The 21,457-nt window shown below is 42.8% G+C and overlaps 1 protein-coding gene across 2 annotated transcripts in view; it reads left to right on the top strand.

Moving 5' to 3' along the window:
• Positions 1 to 21,457, top strand: part of PIP4K2B (phosphatidylinositol-5-phosphate 4-kinase type 2 beta) — a 214,389-nt gene that overhangs the window by 15,957 nt on the left and 176,975 nt on the right. For both annotated transcript variants that reach the window (XM_053697792.1, XM_053697802.1), the window contains exon 2: positions 8,403 to 8,500. In XM_053697792.1, coding sequence (XP_053553767.1) covers positions 8,403 to 8,500 — 98 coding nt within the window. The remainder of the gene's footprint in view (positions 1 to 8,402; positions 8,501 to 21,457) is intronic.

Here is a 21,457-nt window from a genome sequence, read left to right as displayed (position 1 = left end):
CGCCCCCTGCAGACTCGCGGCCAATGGGTCGCCAGCAGGGAGGTGTCAATCAACCCGATTGTACTCGATCGTGTTGAATTGTGGCGATTCCTGTCTACCTGCTCAGAGCAGGCGGACAGGGTTATGGAGCAGCGGTCTTTAGACCGCTGCTTCATAACTGCTGTTTCTGGGGAGTCTGAAGACTCGCCAGAAACACGGGCCCACAAGCTCCATCCGGAGCTTAATAAATGGGCCTCATAGGCTTGTTCTTAAAACCCTTAGAAAGAATAGCACTTTTTTCATATATTAACTTACCCTTAAAGGGATCCTAAACACCTCGTCATTCAAGAAATCCTCAAAATAAATATAAAGTGTGTGCAGCAACAACCTCCATACTCACAATATAATGTGCATCTGATCTGTTATTATACTATTTAACCCTTTGGAACTTTTCTCTAAACTGTAGCCTATGTGTTAGATAGGGAGCCGCCATGTTGTAACGCGCATTAAGAGGAGATATGCGGTCACGTGATGCGCTCATCTGTGTTGCCGGAAGAGCCTGTGCATAGGAGGTTTTTTTTTTCTTTGAAGTTTGTTTACATTACTTCAGAAGCGCTTCCTCTCTGACTAAGCAGCAGACCCATAGTACAGGCAGCTTAGAGAAATGAGTGACTGGTTCACACAAGCACCTCTAGTGTACAGCTCAGCAAGGGATCAGCACTTTCTCTTGATAGTGAACTGAGTGCCGGTGTTCTGTGAAGGGACCTAACTTTGTAAAACAGCGAACCATGTCACTTCCTGTGACGTTTCATTAGCTGTTGCTCTCAGTTTCAGCCTAATACGCATGCACCGGTGAGGGAAAATGTTATTCACAATTGCGTGCTCGCTCACAGGGGGGATGACGTAAGAACCAAGAATGTGCCCAGCCCTCTTGTCACTGTCTGGAAGCGATCGCCATAGGAGGGGGGAAGATCGCCTTTAGATTTAAAATATTAAGGTAGACATTATTTAAATGCAAAATGGTCTATGCTGTATTGCTCAGTATTGGCAATTATATATGATAGCAAAAGTATGTTGGTTCATTGATGGCAAGTGTTAAAGGTCCCTTTAAAGGAAATATCCAAATGTAAGCTTGGGACCTACACATAATTTTAAGCTGTAATCTAGAAAGCCTTAGGTGCTTTATCTGACGTTGCCAACTGTAAAGTATCTATAGAAGCATCACAGAGAACAGGGTAACTTGTTTATAGACCACGAAAAAGGCAAACAAGTATTAACTTTATGTAAAAGAATCCAAACATGGCCCACACAAAAGTAAAGAAGTAAGAACCTATCTGTGTATTTTAATACTTTTTATGTTGATTCAGCATAGGGGATAACGTTGCTGTGCTATTTAATGAATAAATGGTCGCAAGTTTGACTATTGGTTTATGCAGTATCTTCCATCAAAGAAGGAATAAGAATATCTTACAGTTTCTCTATCGAAAACAAACATTGTAAATAATGCAAACCAAATAAAAATAGAGTTATTTATAAAGATATATCAAACATGATAAGGGTTAAATAAAAGCTGTTTAAAGTGGTTTTGAATCTATTTGGAAGTGCATATTTGTTCCCTGACAGACAGATCGCAGTAGATTCAGATTAGAAGTAAAGGGATAATAGCTTTGTTGCATAAAAGTGCAAATGTTATCTTGTCTGTGCAGTGGGAAAACCTAGACATGGTAATATTGTCGAACCAAACACACACACAACAGCCAAGACATAATGAAAAAATAAAAAAAATGTAAAGGAAGAGTATACTAATAAGGGTACATATGTGATTGTTGAGAATAAAACCATTTCTCTCAAACCCCCCATATGGATCATATAATGAATGCCAAGGATGCATCTGGAGCAAGACTGGACCATCAGTGAATTCCATTGTGTAGGGGGATGCACAGTGCATAAACAGTTCATTGAAGATATCAAAGACTCAAAACATCCAATGCACACCTTGCCTACCCCAGCAAGTTATCATGTCCCTAGTGGCCTTCATGATTATTGTCCAGTAAAACACTTCAATTTATACTGGGAATGCTTGTATGTATCAGGGCCCAAAATATAGTGGCAAGTAGCTACAGGTAACTGTGCCAGGAATAAGGTAGTGGATGGGCCCTTGCAGCATCAGGATACCATACTCAAAGGGATCTCAGTCTTTGATATTTATAAACAAATCTTTGGTCGAGAATACAGTTACAGCTCATGCTAAAACATCCTAAACTGGTAATCAAAGCTTTTTTTTTAGCACATCTAAATGGGTGTACTAATGATTTTGGTATAAGCATAATATGAAAATAGGGTCACTTTGAAAGCTTATTACACCTGTGTCCGCAATGGTGCCTAATTTTATTTGTGATGTCAGTGTGAAATGGAGGAGTACTAGAATGCATATCCAGAGCCACTATACCTTTGAACTTTGATCCACTGACTGACAGAGAGTATCACTGGTTCACATCACTTAAAATCGAGTGCTGAAAACAGCAGCAGTTGAACATGTTAAAGGGACATATTGAGTCAAAATAAAGTTTTATGATTCAGAATTTCAGATAGAGCATGCCGTTTTAAGACACTTTACTTACATTATGAAATTTTGCACAGTCTTTTTATATACAAACTTTTTGGGGAACAAGATCCTACTGAGCATGTGCACAAGCTCACAGGGTATACGTATACTAGTCTGTGATTGGCTGACGTCTGTCACAGGATACGGGGGGCCAGAAAATGGGAGAAAAAATAAATGTCAGAAGAAATCTACTGCTAATTTGAAATTCAGAGTAGGTGTTAAATCATTGTCTTTTTATTATGCACGTGTTAATCATGCAATTCTACTGCATTGAGTGGTCCTTTAACCTTTTTTTCATGCAAAATACATTTTAATAAAAATATGTTTAAATAGAAGCTAGCAGGATATGCACAAATTATCATTGCCTGTTAAGTGCACCTCCCTCAGCTCTGTTGGTGGAGAGGAACAACAATCTACAATTCTAACAAGGTGAAGTTGGTTTATGAACCTTTCAGTGCTGGGCCACTCCTGACATCTTTGGTTGTAGGTATTTGAACTCATTGCATTTAAATATCACTTTCAGTATTTGGATTACCCACAAAAAATAATAGTTTATTTACAGCAGATTATGCACTTTGAGAAAATATTCTCTGTTTGCAAAAATAAGTAGCAACAGCAAAAAGCTACCACACCAATGTACCACATCATGTGAATGTTGACTTTAATGAAGAATTGAACAAGATAATATATTAAAGTAAGCATAAAAAATAATATGTTCTAATTTTGTTTTTCATTTTTATTGAAAAATGCATATAGAATGCTACATTTTGCTCCTTTGGGAAGGTAAAATCTTGATCCATTAAGGGCTCGATTTATCAAAGCCCCTACGGCTACAAGTTCTCACAAGAACCTGCTCGCCTTATTTAACAAGCATCGGTCATTAGACTTTTATAACCTCTTTGCCACCTCTAAGGTGGCGAAATTCAATCTCCGCAGTCTAGTCCGACCGAGGAGATTGACAGCTCCTGCCAATCAGCCAATCACGCGCGGGCAGGAGCTGTCAATCTCCTCGGTCGGACTAGACTGCGGGATTGCACGTGAGCGCAAAATAGCGCTCGTGTGCAATGGTAATTTCCTAAGAGGAAATTCGCCGCACCAGAGGCGAGCTGAGGCGGACAGGGGCGTATATATATATATGCGCCCCTGTCCGCCTCACCTTTTGATAAATCTGTTTGATTGAAACATTTAAAAGATTGACATGCTGTTGTTTATTATGTACACTATTAAAATGAAACAAAAAGTCACTTTTATTATTCTGAATCTAGACAGTAGCTTTTAACAGCGTTTGGAAATATCTGCAAACTAAAATTGGTTGATATACTCAAAATATCAGCTGTTAACTTGCAGAAATAGCACACAAGTGCTGTTTAAACAAATCTGTCAAGTTTAAAAATTGCTTCTGCACAGGTTTGAAAATTGAATCAACAATGAAAGGTTTAATGAAAAATCCTATTATAGCCTTTTGATAGTTGTCCTGTCAGCAGTGTCTGATTTGACCTAATAATCGGCATTCCGTGTTGTATCATGTTGTTGCTGCTAAGTTAAAGAATTTGGTTTTGAACTTTCCTAGTTCAACTCCTCAATACATATTTTCTTCTAAAATGGAAAGAGTTCTCAGCTGCATTCATTACTTTTGGGAAAAAAGAACCTGGCCACCAGGAGGAGGCAAAGACACCCCAGCCAAAGGCTTAAATACTCCTCCCACTCTTCTCATCCCCCAGTCATTCTTTGCTTTTCGTCCCAGGAGATTGGCAGAGATGTGTCAGAATTTTTGTTTTTTTGTCTCTTATGGAGGGTAGTACTCTTCGGCATGGGACAGGAGTTTTAAGTATTCCTGTCAGTCTCTCAATGAAGGGCTTGGATGAAAGTTAGAGTCCTGAGATGCTGGGATAGTCTTTCTGCAAAACCATCCCAACTCATATTAACAGCTCCTCAAGCAATCAGCGTTGTCGAACTTTGCTCCGCTGCCTGTTTTCTTCTCTCAAGTCCATGGCGGAGGCAATGCCACTATTCGTCACACTTGAAAGGCCGTGTTTCTGTTCCACGGCGTAGATTCCAGTAAGATCGGTTCATTTTACTTCAAAAGTTCTGTAATGTGAATGTTTTCCTGAGAGGGTACACACCTTTGCGGGTCTAACTATATGACATAATGGTCTCAGTCAGTCTCTGTTAGTATCTTGGAATCGAGGGTTAATATCTCCTGAGGGGGGTTATTGAACAGGGGGGTTTATAATCATGTTTGTTATGTGATTCAACCTGATTATGTGTGAGGTTTATGGACTCGTGGTTGAAACTTTGAGGCCTTTGGAAGTGACGCGGCCTTTTGGTTGGGCACGCTTTTTTGGACTGTTCAGTTCACCTTGTGTTCGGACGTGATTACGTTCCGTTCCCCATTTGCGTATTCCTGACCGTGTGGCGAAGGAGATATTCTAGTCCGCAGGGGTCTGGTCATAGGAGGTGGTGAGTGCCCCAGCCATTGTGGGTGTCAGGTGCCGTTTTTATTTTCATACTTTAGTCCATATTGATATTTCCTTAATCCAGTTATGGAGGATTCTGATGCTGAGACTGTGCTCATTTCAGATTCAGTTATGGAGGATTCTGATACCGAAACTATTTTGATTTCAGATTCTGTGTCCGGTGATGACTCCGGATTGGCCTTGTTGACACATGTTGACCAGTTTTGTTCTGTATGCCATATAAGAGCGCCTGGTTCCTCGTGCTTGGGGAATCAGGGGACTGCTGAGCCATCTGCCTCTGGGGGCCCCGTCCTCCAAGAGGCGATTTCCCTTCCAATTCATACTTCTACACATGTGGGTCCAGACGTTTATTTGAGATTGTGCTCATGCCCTATTGTCCCGGGTCTTCCGCCTTGGGGTGGGCCTCTACAGTTCTCCGCGGGTGTAACTGTTCCGGAGTGTTGTGCCTTTCGTTACAGTATTGCGCACCTTAGTGTGTTGCTTAGACATCTTTTTCAGTTATTGAATGACCCTATCTTTAACAGATAATTTGAATGGTGCACCTCATTAGACATGTGGGGTTATCTCCTGTTTATCATTTGTTTTTTTGAAAGATAGGGCTCCGTTTGGCTGGCCTGTGTCTTTTTGGGCGTTAACCTCCGGGTTGCCTTATATTTTATTTATATCCAATGGGATGTCTTTTATTTGTTTTTGTTTCCTTCGGGAACCTTCTGGGATTGATACTCTGTATTACTTCTTCGGAAGTTGTTTTGGACATGTTAGGCCTATTTTAAATATGTCTTTTTTTAATATTTTTTCCCCTATGAGGGAGAATTTATGTAGGACCCTAGGTGCAGGCTGGTCCTGTCGGGTTCGTTCGTTCAGACACGTGGCGTTGTTCTGCTCGGCTGGTTTGGTAGAAGCGCCGAGTGCTCAGGTTATCATTCTTTTTCATGTTCAACTAAGCATTCGAGAGGACCTGTGGGCCAGTGTCATCTAGTGGTTAGCTGTGTGGCTTGCGCCTCAAGGGTTGTTGGTTCATACCCAGCTGCTGGCGCTGGATGTCCATTTTCTGGTGCACCTTAGGGTTGCTTTCCCCTGGTTAGCTTGCCAGTGTTCCCGTGGATTCCCTGCTCTGCAGGCAAATGGGTTGGCTGTGCCTCTGCTTGGCAAGCTACTTGTAGGGGGGTCCTTTTCTGGGACATCTATGTTGGGAATTTATTTTCCCATTAGCCGGTGGCTTCAGGCCTTGAGGAGTTGTTGCCCTTCCGGCATCATCCCTTTTCTTTAGGGAATATTCTCCTCCCTATGGAGATGGAGTCCTTGCTTGGGGCTTCTCCTGGATGGGAGGCGGAAAGATGGAATTGGTTCCCCCTGTGGTCTTGTTGGCTCCAAGTCAAACTTGTTGGGCCTTTATTTTGATAGATCCTTAAGTCTATGGCCTTGTTGTCTGTTTTCATAGTCGGGTTGTCTGTTTTCAGAGTCGGGATTCTTGTTCCCCTGTCTTGGATCCCTGAGGCTGGGTTGGTCCAGCTGGCTGTGGGTTTGCAGGTCAGGATGGCCGAGTGATTTAAGGTGCTGCGTTCGGGTCGCAGTCTCCTCTGGATGTGTGAGCTTGTTGAGTCTATCCTATTAGTTCAGTCTGCTAAGGTATAGATTTTACTTTCAACTTGCTCCATTGATTTCAGAAGGGTGTTTACTCTTCCTTCGGGTTCTCCTTCTCGGGGGGCCTCGATTGAGGTTTTGTGTTCCCCTTTTTGGGGACCTGTGTGTAGGTCCGGCGACTTAGGTTGCCTGGAGTGTGCCCTCAGTCCGGGGGTTGCTTTTGCGGTCTGTTTCTTGCTTGACTGCTTCTTCCTCGCAAGTACCCTCTGTGTCGTGCTGTTATGGACTCTGTGTTCTCAAACTTGTGGTTTTCCACCTGGGTGTATTACACACTTTTTCATGGTCGAATGCCTTGTTATTTTATGGTCAGACACTGGGAGGACTTGGCCTCTTCAGTTGCATTCCGTGCTTGCAGGATATTAGGGAGACGTCTGTTCTGTCTCTGTGCCTGGTCTTATCCCGGGATTTGCTTGGTATAGGCGTGGCTTCCTTTCCCTGTTTGTGTCCCTTTGGGTCTCTGTGAGCTGGGCTCACTCTTGGAGGTGTTTTCTTTTCTTTTAGGGGATCTTTTCGGTTTCCTTGGTTCTCCTTTGCCTTGTCCCTTTGGGGGTTTCGGCTGGTGTCCCCTTCATTTGTGGGGGTGAGCGGTGGGGGACCGTCTGTTGGGCGACGGTGTCTCCTGGAGGACTGTTGGCTCAGTCGAGTCCGTTTGCGGCTCTAGTTTGGCTTCTGAGCTAAATGCGAGTCAGTGTTATTGGGGCTTTTCCTCTTAAAATTTTCTCAGCTTCGGACGAGGCAGGGTTTTTTTATTTGGGTAGAGCTTCAGGCCTGTTGCCTTCAGTATGGGCTGCCTATGTACCCTCCCATCTTGGCATTCAGTATCCTCTATAGCTTGGGTATTGTTTTCCCAAAAGTAATGAATGCAGCTGTGGACTCTTTCCATTTAAGAAGAAAAACATAAATTATGCTTACCTGATAATTTCCTTTTCTTCTGATGGAAAGAGTCCACAGCTCCCCATCCGTAATTTTATGTGGGGCGTCCTTATATTCTTCTGGCACATTTTCACCCTGATATTTCTTCTACTGTTCCTTGTTCCTTGGTAGAATGACTGGATGATGAGGGGAGTGGGAGGAGTATTTAAGCCTTTGGCTGGGGTGTCTGCCTCTTCCTGGTGGCCAGGTTCTTATTTCCCAAAAGTAATGAATGCAGCTGTGGACTCTTACCATCAGAAGAAAAGGAAATTATCAGGTAAGCATAATTTATGTTTTTAAAGTAAACATGATGTCAAATAGTCACTGCATTAAAGGACAACTATAAGAACACTACATATCTACTAGGACCAATGTCCCCTCTGCTTTTTAGCTAACTGTGGACAAAAAATGAGTACAGTAAAAAGAGTTTAAATTTGTACCCCATGAGGTTAATGCACCTGACTGAGCCAATAATAATCGTAGTTATCTAACCCTCACACAGGCTGCTTTTGTAACCACCTTTTGAGCCATTAGTATTATAAAAATTCTAAATGTAATGTAACATTTTTTATTTATGTAATGACTTGCTAGGTTAAATTATGTCTCTTTAATGAAAAAATAAATGTTTACCTTTTTAAGAATAAATTATTCACTGCTGTACATTTCTATAGATTGTTGTGATTGAACAGCCTGTCGCTTAGTATTCTATATGCTGGTGTTTAAACTATGTGTATTTATTTTGTATGCATTACATTATCTTCCTTCTGCTTTCTGTCTGTTTTTAGATCAATGAGCTTAGTAATGTCCCTGTTCCAGTCATGTTGATGCCGGATGACTTTAAAGCCTACAGTAAGATCAAAGTGGACAATCACCTTTTCAACAAGTAAGTTCAATTTTTATAGCACCTAACAACAATAGAAGAATACAGATATTAGATGGACAATAATATTTTGGCATTAAAGGGACAGTCTGCTTGAAAATGTTTATTGTTTAAAAAGATAGACACAGTTATATTAATATACTTTTTACTTTTTGACTCATAAATAACTCCAAGGGAGTGAGCATAATATTATCTATATGAGACACATAAACTAGCACTGTCTATCTGTGAAAATTGTCAAAATGCACTGAGATAAGTGGAGGCCTACAATGGTTTATAAATCAGTTTGAGCCAACCTAGGTTTAACTTTCAAAAAAGAATACCAAGAGAACAAAGCAAATTTGATGATAAAAGTAATTTGGAAAGTTGTTTAAAATTACATGCCGTATCTGAATCATGAAAGTTTAATTTTGACTAGACTGTCCCTTTAACCCCTTAGTGACCAGACCATTTTTCTTACCGTTAGGGACCAGGGCTGTTTCTGCAGTGTTTGTGTTTAGCTGTAATTTTCCTCTTACTCATTTACTGTACCCACACATATTATATACTGTTTCTTCTGTTATGTGTGATCAGTCCACGGGTCATCATTACTTCTGGGATATAACTCCTCCCCAACAGGAAATGCAAGAGGATTCACCCAGCAGAGCTGCATATAGCTCCTCCCCTCTACGTCAGTCCCAGTCATTCTCTTGCACCCAACGACTAGATAGGATGTGTGAGAGGACTATGGTGATTATACTTAGTTTTTATGACTTCAATCAAAAGTTTGTTATTTTACAATAGCACCGGAGCGTGTTATTACTTCTCTGGCAGAGTTTGAGGAAGAATCTACCAGAGTTTTTTACTATGATTTTAACCGGAGTAGTTAAGATCATATTGCTGTTCTCGGCCATCTGAGGGAGGTAAAAGCTTCAGATCAGGGGACAGCGGGCAGATGAATCTGCATTGAGGTATGTTGCAGTTTTTATTTTCTGAATGGAATTGATGAGAAAATCCTGCCATACCGTTATAATGACATGTATGTATACACTTCAGTATTCTGGGGATGGTATTTCACCGGAACTACTCTGTTAAAAGTCACTAATCCTTTTAATAAGTAATTATCATGTTAAACGTTTTTGCTGGAATGTAGAATCGTTTACATTTCTGAGGTACTGAGTGAATAAATATTTGGGCATTATTTTCCACTTGGCAGTTGTTTGGTTTTAATTGTGACAGTTTCGTTTCTCTTCACTGCTGTGTGTGAGGGGGAGGGCCGTTTTTGGCGCTCTTTGCTACGCATCAAAAAATTCAAGTCAGTTACTTTTATATTTCCTGCATGATCCGGTTCATCTCTGACAGATCTCAGGGGTCTTCAAACTTCTTTGGAGGGAGGTAGATTCTCTCAGCAGAGCTGTGAGAATTTTATATTGACTGTGAATAAAAACGTTGCTCTGTAATTTTTATGTCAAATTTAATTATTGTTATTTTACTAATGGGAACAAACCTTTGCTAAAAGTTGTGTTGTTTTAAAGTTTGATGCTATAACTGTTTTTCAGTTCATTATTTCAACTGTCATTTAATCGTTTAGTACCTCTTTGAGGCACAGTACGTTTTTGCTAAAAAAGATTATAACCAAGTTGCAAGTTTATTGCTAGTGTGTTAAACATGTCTGACTCAGAGGAAGATATCTGTGTCATTTGTTCCAATGCCAAGGTGGAGCCCAATAGAAATTTATGTACTAACTGTATTGATGCTACTTTAAATAAAAGTCAATCTGTACAATGTGAACAAATTTCACCAAACAGCGAGGGGAGAGTTATGCCGACTAACTCGCCTCACGCGGCAGTACCTGCATCTCCCGCCCGGGAGGTGCGTGATATTATGGCGCCTAGTGCATCTGGGCGGCCATTACAGATAACATTACAAGATATGGCTACTGTTATGACTGAAGTTTTGTCTAAATTACCAGAACTAAGAGGCAAGCGTGATCACTCTGGGGTGAGAACAGAGTGCGCTGACAATACTAGGGCCATGTCTGATACTGCGTCACAGCTTGCAGAGCATGAGGACGGAGAGCTTCATTCTGTGGGTGACGGTTCTGATCCAAACAGATTGGATTCAGATATTTCAAATTTTAAATTTAAATTGGAGAACCTCCGTGTATTACTAGGGGAGGTCTTAGCAGCTCTCAATGATTGTAACACCGTTGCAATACCAGAGAAACTGTGTAGGTTGGACAAATACTTTGCGGTACCGGCGAGTACTGACGTTTTTCCTATACCTAAGAGACTAACTGAAATTGTTAATAAGGAGTGGGATAGACCCGGTGTGCCGTTCTCACCCCCTCCAATATTTAGAAAGATGTTTCCAATAGACGCCACCACTCGGGACTTATGGCAAACGGTCCCTAAGGTGGAGGGAGCAGTTTCTACTTTAGCTAAGCGTACCACTATCCCGGTGGAGGATAGCTGTGCCTTTTCAGATCCAATGGATAAAAAATTAGAGGGTTACCTTAAGAAAATGTTTGTTCAACAAGGTTTTATATTGCAACCCCTTGCATGTATCGCGCCGATTACGGCTGCGGCAGCATTTTGGATTGAGTCTCTGGAAGAGAACCTTAGTTCATATACGCTAGACGACATTACGGACAGGCTTAGAGTCCTTAAACTAGCTAATTCATTCATTTCGGAGGCCGTAGTACATTTAACCAAACTTACGGCTAAGAACTCAGGATTCGCTATACAGGCACGTAGGGCGCTGTGGCTAAAATCCTGGTCAGCTGATGTTACTTCTAAGTCCAAATTACTTAATATACCTTTCAAGGGGCAGTCTTTATTTGGGCCCGGTTTGAAAGAAATTATCGCTGACATTACAGGAGGTAAGGGCCACGCCCTACCTCAAGACAAAGCCAAAGCTAAGGCTAGACAGTCTAATTTTCGTTCCTTTCGGAATTTCAAAACAGGAGCAGCATCAACCTCCACTGCACCAAAACAGGAGGGAGCTGTTGCTCGTTACAGGCAAGGCTGGAAGCCTAACCAGTCCTGGAACAAGAGCAAGCAGACCAGGAAACCTGCTGCTGCCCCAAAGACAGCATGAACCGAGAGCCCCCGATCCGGGACCGGATCTAGTGGGGGGCAGACTTTCTCTCTTCGCCCAGGCCTGGGCAAGAGATGTTCAGGATCCCTGGGCGCTAGAGATCATATCTCAGGGATACCTTCTAGACTTCAAATTATCTCCCCCAAGAGAGAGATTTCATCTGTCAAGGTTGTCAACAAACCAGATAAAGAAAGAAGCGTTTCTACGCTGTGTACAAGATCTGTTATTAATGGGAGTGATCCATCCGGTTCCGCGGTCGGAACAAGGACAAGGGTTCTACTCAAACCTGTTTGTGGTTCCCAAAAAAGAGGGAACTTTCAGGCCAATCTTAGATTTAAAGATTCTAAACAAATTCCTAAGAGTTCCATCGTTCAAAATGGAAACTATTCGGACAATCTTACCCATGATCCAAAAGGGTCAGTACATGACCACAGTGGATTTAAAAGATGCTTACCTTCACATACCGATTCACAAGGATCATCACAGGTATCTAAGGTTTGCCTTCTTAGACAGGCACTACCAGTTTGTAGCTCTTCCATTCGGATTGGCTACGGCTCCAAGAATCTTCACAAAGGTTCTGGGTGCCCTTCTGGCGGTACTAAGACCGCGAGGGATTTCGGTAGCTCCGTACCTAGACGACATTCTAATACAAGCTTCAAGCTTTCAAACTGCCAAGTCTCATACAGAGTTAGTTCTGGCATTTCTAAGGTCGCATGGATGGAAAGTGAACGAAAAGAAGAGTTCTCTTTTTCCTCTCACAAGAGTTCCATTCTTGGGGACTCTTATAGATTCTGTAGAAATGAAGATTTACCTGACAGAAGACAGGTTAACAAAACTTCAAAATGCATGCCGTGTCCTTCATTCCATTCAACACCCGTCAGTAGCTCAATGCATGGAGGTGATCGGCTTAATGGTAGCGGCAATGGACATAGTACCTTTTGCACGCCTACACCTCAGACCGCTGCAATTGTGCATGCTAAGTCAGTGGAATGGGGATTACTCAGATTTGTCCCCTACTCTGAATCTGAATCAAGAGACCAGAAATTCTCTTCTATGGTGGCTTTATCGGCCACACCTGTCCAGGGGGATGCCATTCAGCAGGCCAGACTGGACAATTGTAACAACAGACGCCAGCCTACTAGGTTGGGGCGCTGTCTGGAATTCTCTGAAGGCTCAGGGACTATGGAATCAGGAGGAGAGTCTCCTTCCAATAAACATCCTGGAATTGAGAGCAGTTCTCAATGCCCTTCTGGCTTGGCCCCAATTAACAACTCGGGGGTTCATCAGGTTTCAGTCGGACAACATCACGACTGTAGCTTACATCAACCATCAGGGAGGGACAAGAAGCTCCCTAGCAATGATGGAAGTATCAAAGATAATTCGCTGGGCAGAGTCTCACTCTTGCCACCTATCAGCAATCCACATCCCGGGAGTGGAGAACTGGGAGGCGGATTTCTTGAGTCGCCAGACTTTTCATCCGGGGGAGTGGGAACTTCATCCGGAGGTCTTTGCCCAAATACTTCGACGTTGGGGCAAACCAGAGATAGATCTCATGGCGTCTCGCCAGAACGCCAAACTTCCTCTCTACGGGTCCAGATCCAGGGATCCGGGAGCGGTTCTGATAGATGCTTTGACAGCACCTTGGAACTTCGGGATGGCTTATGTGTTCCCACCCTTCCCGCTGCTTCCTCGATTGATTGCCAAAATCAAACAGGAGAGAGCATCAGTGATTCTAATAGCGCCTGCATGGCCACGCAGGACTTGGTATGCAGATCTAGTGGACATGTCATCCTGTCCGCCTTGGTCTCTACCTCTAAGACAGGACCTTCTGATACAGGGTCCATTCAAACATCAAAATCTAACTTCTCTGAAGCTGACTGCTTGGAAATTGAACGCTTGATTTTATCAAAACGTGGTTTTTCTGAGTCGGTTATTGATACCCTGATACAGGCTAGGAAGCCTGTTACCAGAAGGATTTACCATAAAATATGGCGTAAATACCTATACTGGTGCGAATCCAAAGGTTACTCTTGGAGTAAGGTTAGGATCGCTAGGATATTGTCCTTTCTACAAGAAGGTTTAGAAAAGGGTCTATCAGCTAGTTCATTAAAGGGACAGATTTCAGCTCTGTCCATCTTGTTACACAGGCGTCTGTCAGAAAATCCAGACGTCCAGGCCTTTTGTCAGGCTTTAGCTAGGATCAAGCCTGTGTTTAAAGCTGTTGCTCCGCCATGGAGTTTAAACTTAGTTCTTAACGTTTTACAGGGTGTTCCGTTTGAACCCCTTCATTCCATTGATATAAAATTGTTATCTTGGAAAGTTCTGTTTTTAATGGCTATTTCCTCGGCTCGAAGAGTCTCTGAGTTATCAGCCTTACATTGTGATTCTCCTTATCTGATTTTTCACTCAGACAAGGTAGTTCTGCGTACTAAACCTGGGTTCTTACCTAAGGTAGTCACTAACAGGAATATCAATCAAGAGATTGTTGTTCCATCCTTGTGTCCAAATCCTTCTTCAAAGAAGGAACGTCTTCTACACAATCTGGATGTAGTTCGTGCCCTCAAGTTCTACTTGCAGGCAACTAAAGATTTTCGCCAAACTTCTTCCCTGTTTGTCGTTTATTCTGGACAGAGGAGAGGTCAAAAAGCTTCTGCTACCTCTCTCTCTTTTTGGCTTCGTAGCATAATACGTTTAGCCTATGAGACTGCTGGACAGCAGCCTCCTGAAAGAATTACAGCTCACTCCACTAGAGCTGTGGCTTCCACTTGGGCCTTTAAGAATGAGGCCTCTGTTGAACAGATTTGCAAGGCTGCAACTTGGTCTTCGCTTCATACTTTTTCCAAATTTTACAAATTTGACACTTTTGCTTCTTCGGAGGCTATTTTTGGGAGAAAGGTTCTTCAGGCAGTGGTTCCTTCTGTATAATGAGCCTGCCTGTCCCTCCCGTCATCCGTGTACTTTTGCTTTGGTATTGGTATCCCAGAAGTAATGATGACCCGTGGACTGATCACACATAACAGAAGAAAACATAATTTATGCTTACCTGATAAATTCCTTTCTTCTGTTGTGTGATCAGTCCACGGCCCGCCCTGTTTTAAGGCAGGTAAATATCTTTTAAATTATACTCCAGTCACCACTTCACCCTTGGTTACTCCTTTCTCGTTGATTCTTGGTCGAATGACTGGGACTGACGTAGAGGGGAGGAGCTATATGCAGCTCTGCTGGGTGAATCCTCTTGCATTTCCTGTTGGGGAGGAGTTATATCCCAGAAGTAATGATGACCCGTGGACTGATCACACAACAGAAGAAAGGAATTTATCAGGTAAGCATAAATTATGTTTTTTTTTGCCATTAAATAGTCCATTTAAAGATACCATTATGTTCATCATATCATATAATTTACTATAAAAAAATTATAAAATATGATGAAAAAAACAATTTTTTTCTAACTTTGACCCCCAAAACAGGTTACAGATCTACAACCACCAAAAAACACCCATGCCAAATAGTTTTTAAATTTTGTCCGGAGTTTAGAAATACCCAATGTTTACATGTTCTTTGCTTTTTTTGCAAGTTATAGGGCAATAAGTACAAGTAGCACTTTGCTATTTCAAAACCATTTTTTTCTCAAAATTAGCGATAGTTACATTGTAACACTGATATCTGTTAGGAATCACTGAATAACCCTTCACAAGTATATATATTTTTTCTTTCTAATGACAAGGTGAGTCCACGGATCATCATCAATTACTGTTGGGAATATCACTCCTGGCCAGCAGGAGGAGGCAAAGAGCACCACATAGGGTTGCCACCTCGGCCATGTTTTCCTGGACACTTATGAGTTACACATGCTGCAGGGTGTGCAGGTAGGAACATGTATTGTGCTGTTCATCAGCACTATTCATGTGATGTCCAGAAGCACAATACATGTTCCGCCCTGCTTACCCTGCAGCATGTGTAACTCATAAGTGTCCAGGAAAACATGGCCGAGGTGGCAACCCTAGCACCACAGCAAAGCTGTTAAATATCACTCCCCTACCCACAAACCCCCAGTCATTCTCTTTGCCTGTAGTGCAAGGAGGAGGTGAAGTTTAGGTGTCTGATGAGAAATTTTCTTCAATCAAGATTTTATTATTTTTTAGCAGAGTAAGCTTACTCTGTTCTTTTCTGGGGTCTAGCCTAGTCCACACCAGTCTCTTCAGTAGGGCAGTGGTGGCTTTTGAACACTTGAGAACTTGTGAGGTACAATCCTCACTGTGTTTTCTCAAGAATCTGCTGCCCTAACTAGAAAACCTGAGTAGGTTTACTCAGTTTTTCTCTCTTCACAGGTCCATGTGAGGTGCTGCACCCTCTCAAACCAGGTGAGCTGTCATTTTAAGGTAAGTGCCATTTCTCCAACATAGGTGTGTCCGGTCCACGGCGTCATCCTTACTTGTGGGATATTCTCTTCCCGAACAGGAAATGGCAAAGAGCCAGCAAAGCTGGTCACATGATCCCTCCTAGGCTCCGCCTACCCCAGTCATTCTCTTTGCCGTTGTACAGGCAACATCTCCACGGAGATGGCTTAGAGTTTTTTAGTGTTTAACTGTAGTTTTTATTATTCAATCAAGAGTTTGTTATTTTAAAATAGTGCTGGTATGTACTATTTACTCTGAAACAGAAAAGAGATGAAGATTTCTGTTTGTATGAGGAAAATGATTTTAGCAACCGTTACTAAAATCCATGGCTGTTCCACACAGGACTGTTGAGAGGAATTAACTTCAGTTGGGGGAACAGTGAGCAGTCTTTTGCTGCTTGAGGTATGACACATTCTAACAAGACGATGTAATGCTGGAAGCTGTCATTTTCCCTATGGGATCCGGTAAGCCATTTTTATTCAGACAGTAAATAAGGGCTTCACAAGGGTTTATTAAGACTGTAGACATTTTCTGGGCTAAATCGATCATATTTACACATATTTAGCCTTGAGGAATCATTTAATCTGGGTATTTTTTGTAAAATAATATCGGCAGGCACTGTTTTAGACACTTTATTCTATAGGGGCTTTCCCTAATCATAGTCAGAGCCTCATTTTCGCGCCGGTATGGCGCACTTGTTTTTGAGAACAGCATGGCATGCAGCTGCATGTGTGTGGAGCTCTGATACATAGAAAAGTCTTTCTGAAGGCATCATTTGGTATCGTATTCCCCTTTGGGCTTGGTTGGGTCTCAGCAAAGCAGATTCCAGGGACTGTAAAGGGGTTAAATATAAAAACGGGTAAGGGTTAAAGCTTCCAAATTTGGTGTGCAATACTTTTAAGGCTTTAAGACACTGTGGTGAAATTTTGGTGAATTTTGAACAATTCCTTCATACTTTTTCGCAATTGCAGTAATAAAGTGTGTTCAGTTTAAAATTTAAAGTGACAGTAACGGTTTTATTTTAAAACGTTTTTTGTGCTTTGTTATCAAGTTTATGCCTGTTTAACATGTCTGAACTACCAGATAGATTGTGTTCTGACTGTGGGGAAGCCAAGGTTCCTTCTCATTTAAATAGATGTGATTTATGTCATAAAAAATTTAGTAAAAATGATGCCCAAGATGATTCCTCAAGTGAGGGGAGTAAGCATGGTACTGCATCATCCCCTCCTTCGTCTACACCAGTCTTGCCCATACAGGAGGCCCCTAGTACATCTAGCGCGCCAATACTCCTTACTATGCAACAATTAACGGCTGTAATGGATAATTCTATCAAAAACATTTTAGCCAATATGCCCACTTATCAGCGAAAGCGCGACTGCTCTGTTTTAGAAAATACTGAAGAGCATGAGGACGCTGATGATATTGTTTCTGAAGGGCCCCTACACCAGTCTGAGGGGGCCAGGGAGGTTTTGTCTGAGGGAGAAATTTCAGATTCAGGAAAAATTTCTCAACAAGCTGAACCTGATGTGATTACTTTTAAATTTAAGTTGGAACATCTCCGCGCTCTGCTTAAGGAGGTGTTATCCAATTTGGATGATTGTGATTATCTGGTCATTCCAGAAACACTATGTAAAATGGACAAGTTCCTAGAGGCCCCGGGGCCCCCCGAAGCTTTTCCTATATCCAAGCGGGTGGCGTACATTGTTAATAAAGAATGGGACAGGCCCGGTATACCTTTCGTACCTCCCCCCATATTTAAAAAATTGTTTCCTATAGTCGACCCCAGAAAGGACTTATGGCAGACAGTCCCCAAGGTCGAGGGGGCGGTTTCTACTCTAAACAAGCGCGCCACTATACCCATAGAAGATAGTTGTGCTTTCCAAGATCCTATGGATAAAAAATTAGAAGGTTTGCTAAAAAAGATGTTTGTTCAGCAAGGTTACCTTCTACAACCAATTGCATGCATTGTCCCTGTCACTACAGCCGCGTGTTTCTGGTTCGATGAGCTAGAAAAGGCGATTATTAGTAATTCTTCTTCTTATGAGGAGATTATGGACAGAATTCGTGCTCTTAAATTGGCTAATTCTTTCACCCTAGACGCCACCTTGCAATTGGCTAGTTTAGCGGCGAAAAATTCTGGGTTTGCTATTGTGGCGCGCAGAGCGCTTTGGTTAAAATCTTGGTCAGCGGATGCGTCTTCCAAGAACAAATTGCTTGACATTCCTTTCAAGGGGAAAACACTGTTTGGCCCTGACTTGAAAGAGATTATCTCTGATATCACTGGGGGCAAGGGCCACGCCCTTCCTCAGGATAGGTCTTTCAAGGCCAAAAATAAACCTAATTTTCGTCCCTTTTGCAGAAACGGACCAGCCCCAAGTGCTACGTCCTCTAAGCAGGAGGGTAATACTTCTCAAGCCAATCCAGCCTGGAGACCTATGCAAGGCTGGAACAAAGGAAAGCAGGCCAAGAAACCTGCCACTGCTCCCAAGACAGCATGAGATGCGGGCCCCCGATCCGGGACCGGATTTGGTGGGGGGCAGACTCTCTCTCTTCACTCAGGCTTGGGCAAGAGATGTTCTGGATCCTTGGGCGCTAGAAATAGTCTCCCAAGGTTATCTTCTGGAAGTGATTCATCCTGTTCCATTAAGAGAACGAGGGATGGGGTTCTACTCCAATCTGTTCGTAGTTCCCAAAAAAGAGGGAACGTTCAGACCAATCTTAGATCTCAAGATCCTAAACAAGTTTCTCAAGGTTCCATCGTCCAAAATGGAAACCATTCGAACAATCCTTCCATCCAGGAAGGTCAATTCTTGACCACGGTGGATTTAAAGGATGCGTATCTACATATTCCTGTCCACAAGGAACATCATCGGTTCCTAAGGTTCGCATTCCTGGACAAACATTACCAGTTCGTGGCGCTTCCTTTCGGATTAGCCACTGCTCCAAGGATTTGCTCAAAGGTACTAGGGTCCCTTCTGGCAGTGCTAAGACCAAGGGGCATTGCTGTAGTACCTTACTTGGACGACATTCTGATTCAAGCGTCGTCCCTTCCTCAAGCAAAGGCTCACACGGACATAGTCCTGGCCTTTCTCAGATCTCACTGATGGAAAGTGAACGTGGAAAAGAGTTCTCTATCTCCGTCGACAAGAGTTCCCTTCTTGGGAACAATAATAGACTCCTTAGAAATGAGGATTTTTCTGACAGAGACCAGAAAAACAAAACTTCTAAGCTCTTGTCGGATACTTCATTCCGTTCCTCTTCCTTCCATAGCGCAGTGCATGGAAGTGATAGGTTTGATGGTAGCGGCAATGGACATAGTTCCTTTTGCGCGCATTCATCTAAGACCATTACAACTGTGTATGCTCAGTCAGTGGAATGGGGACTATACAGACTTGTCTCCGAAGATACAAGTAAATCAGAGGACCAGAGACTCACTCCGTTGGTGGCTGTCCCTGGACAACCTGTCACAAGGGATGACCTTCCGCAGACCAGAGTGGGTCATTGTCACGACCGACGCCAGTCTGATGGGCTGGGGCGCGATCTGGGGATCCCTGAAAGCTCAGGGTCTTTGGTCTCGGGAAGAATCTCTTCTACCGATAAATATTCTGGAACTGAGAGCGATATTCAATGCTCTCAAGGCTTGGCCTCAGCTAGCGAGGGCCAAGTTCATACGGTTTCAATCAGACAACATGACGACTGTTGCGTACATCAACCATCAGGGGGGAACAAGGAGTTCCCTGGCGATGGAAGAAGTGACCAGAATCATTCAATGGGCGGAGATTCGCTCCTGCCACCTGTCTGCAATCCACATCCCAGGAGTGGAAAATTGGGAAGCGGATTTTCTGAGTCGTCAGACATTGCATCCGGGGGAGTGGGAACTCCATCCGGAAATCTTTGCCCAAATCACTCAACTGTGGGGCATTCCAGACATGGATCTGATGGCCTCTCGTCAGAACTTCAAGGTTCCTTGCTACGGGTCCAGATCCAGGGATCCCAAGGCGACTCTAGTAGATGCACTAGTAGCACCTTGGACCTTCAAACTAGCCTATGTATTCCCGCCGTTTCCTCTCATCCCCAGGCTGGTAGCCAGGATCAATCAGGAGAGGGCTTCTGTGATCTTGATAGCTCCTGCGTGGCCACGCAGGACTTGGTATGCAGATCTGGTGAATATGTCATCGGCTCCACCATGGAAGCTACCTTTGAGACGAGACCTTCTTGTTCAAGGTCCGTTCGAACATCCGAATCTGGTCCCACTCCAGCTGACTGCTTGGAGATTGAACGCTTGATCTTATCAAAGCGAGGGTTATCAGATTCTGTTATTGATACTCTTGTTCAGGCCAGAAAGCCTGTAACTAGAAAAATTTACCACAAAATTTGGAAAAAATATATCTGTTGGTGTGAATCTAAAGGATTCCCTTGGGACAAGGTTAAGATTCCTAAGAGTCTATCCTTCCTTCGAGAAGGATTGGAAAAAGGATTATCTGCAAGTTCCTTGATGGGACAGATTTCTGCCTTGTCTGTGTTACTTCACAAAAAGCTGGCAGCTGTGCCAGATGTTCAAGCCTTTGTTCAGGCTCTGGTTAGAATCAAGCCTGTTTACAAACCTTTGACTCCTCCTTGGAGTCTCAACTTAGTTCTTTCAGTTCTTCAGGGGGTTCCGTTTGAACCCTTACATTCCGTTGATATTAAGTTATTATCTTGGAAAGTTTTGTTTTTGGTTGCAATTTCTTCTGCTAGAAGAGTTTCAGAATTATCTGCTCTGCAGTGTTCTCCTCCTTATCTGGTGTTCCATGCAGATAAGGTGGTTTTACGTACTAACCTGGTTTTCTTCCAAAAGTTGTTTCTAACAAAAACATTAACCAGGAGATAGTCGTGCCTTCTCTGTGTCCGAAACCAGTTTCGAAGAAGGAACGTTTGTTGCACAATTTGGATGTTGTTCGCGCTCTAAAATTCTATTTAGATGCTACAAAGGATTTTAGACAAACATCTTCCTTGTTTGTTGTTTATTCTGGTAAAAGGAGAGGTCAAAAAGCAACTTCTACCTCTCTCTCTTTTTGGATTAAAAGCATTATCAGATTGGCTTACGAGACTGCCGGACGGCAGCCTCCTGAAAGGGTCACCGCTCCTTCCACTAGGGCTGTGGCTTCCACATGGGCCTTCAAGAACGAGGCTTCTGTTGATCAGATATGTAGGGCAGCGACTTGGTCTTCACTGCACTCTTTTACTAAATTTTACAAGTTTGATACTTTTGCTTCTTCTGAGGCTATTTTTGGGAGAAAGGTTTTGCAAGCCGTGGTCCCTTCCATTTAGGTGACCTGATTTGCTCCCTCCCTTCATCCGTGTCCTAAAGCTTTGGTATTGGTTCCCACAAGTAAGGATGACGCCGTGGACCGGACACACCTATGTTGGAGAAAACAGAATTTATGTTTACCTGATAAATTACTTTCTCCAACGGTGTGTCCGGTCCACGGCCCGCCCTGGTTTT

The sequence above is a fragment of the Bombina bombina genome, chromosome 1, assembly GCF_027579735.1.
Source record: "Bombina bombina isolate aBomBom1 chromosome 1, aBomBom1.pri, whole genome shotgun sequence".
NCBI classification, from domain to species: domain Eukaryota; kingdom Metazoa; phylum Chordata; class Amphibia; order Anura; family Bombinatoridae; genus Bombina; species Bombina bombina.
Note: the sequence above shows the minus strand (reverse complement) of the source record. Positions and strands in the feature narration are given on the sequence as shown.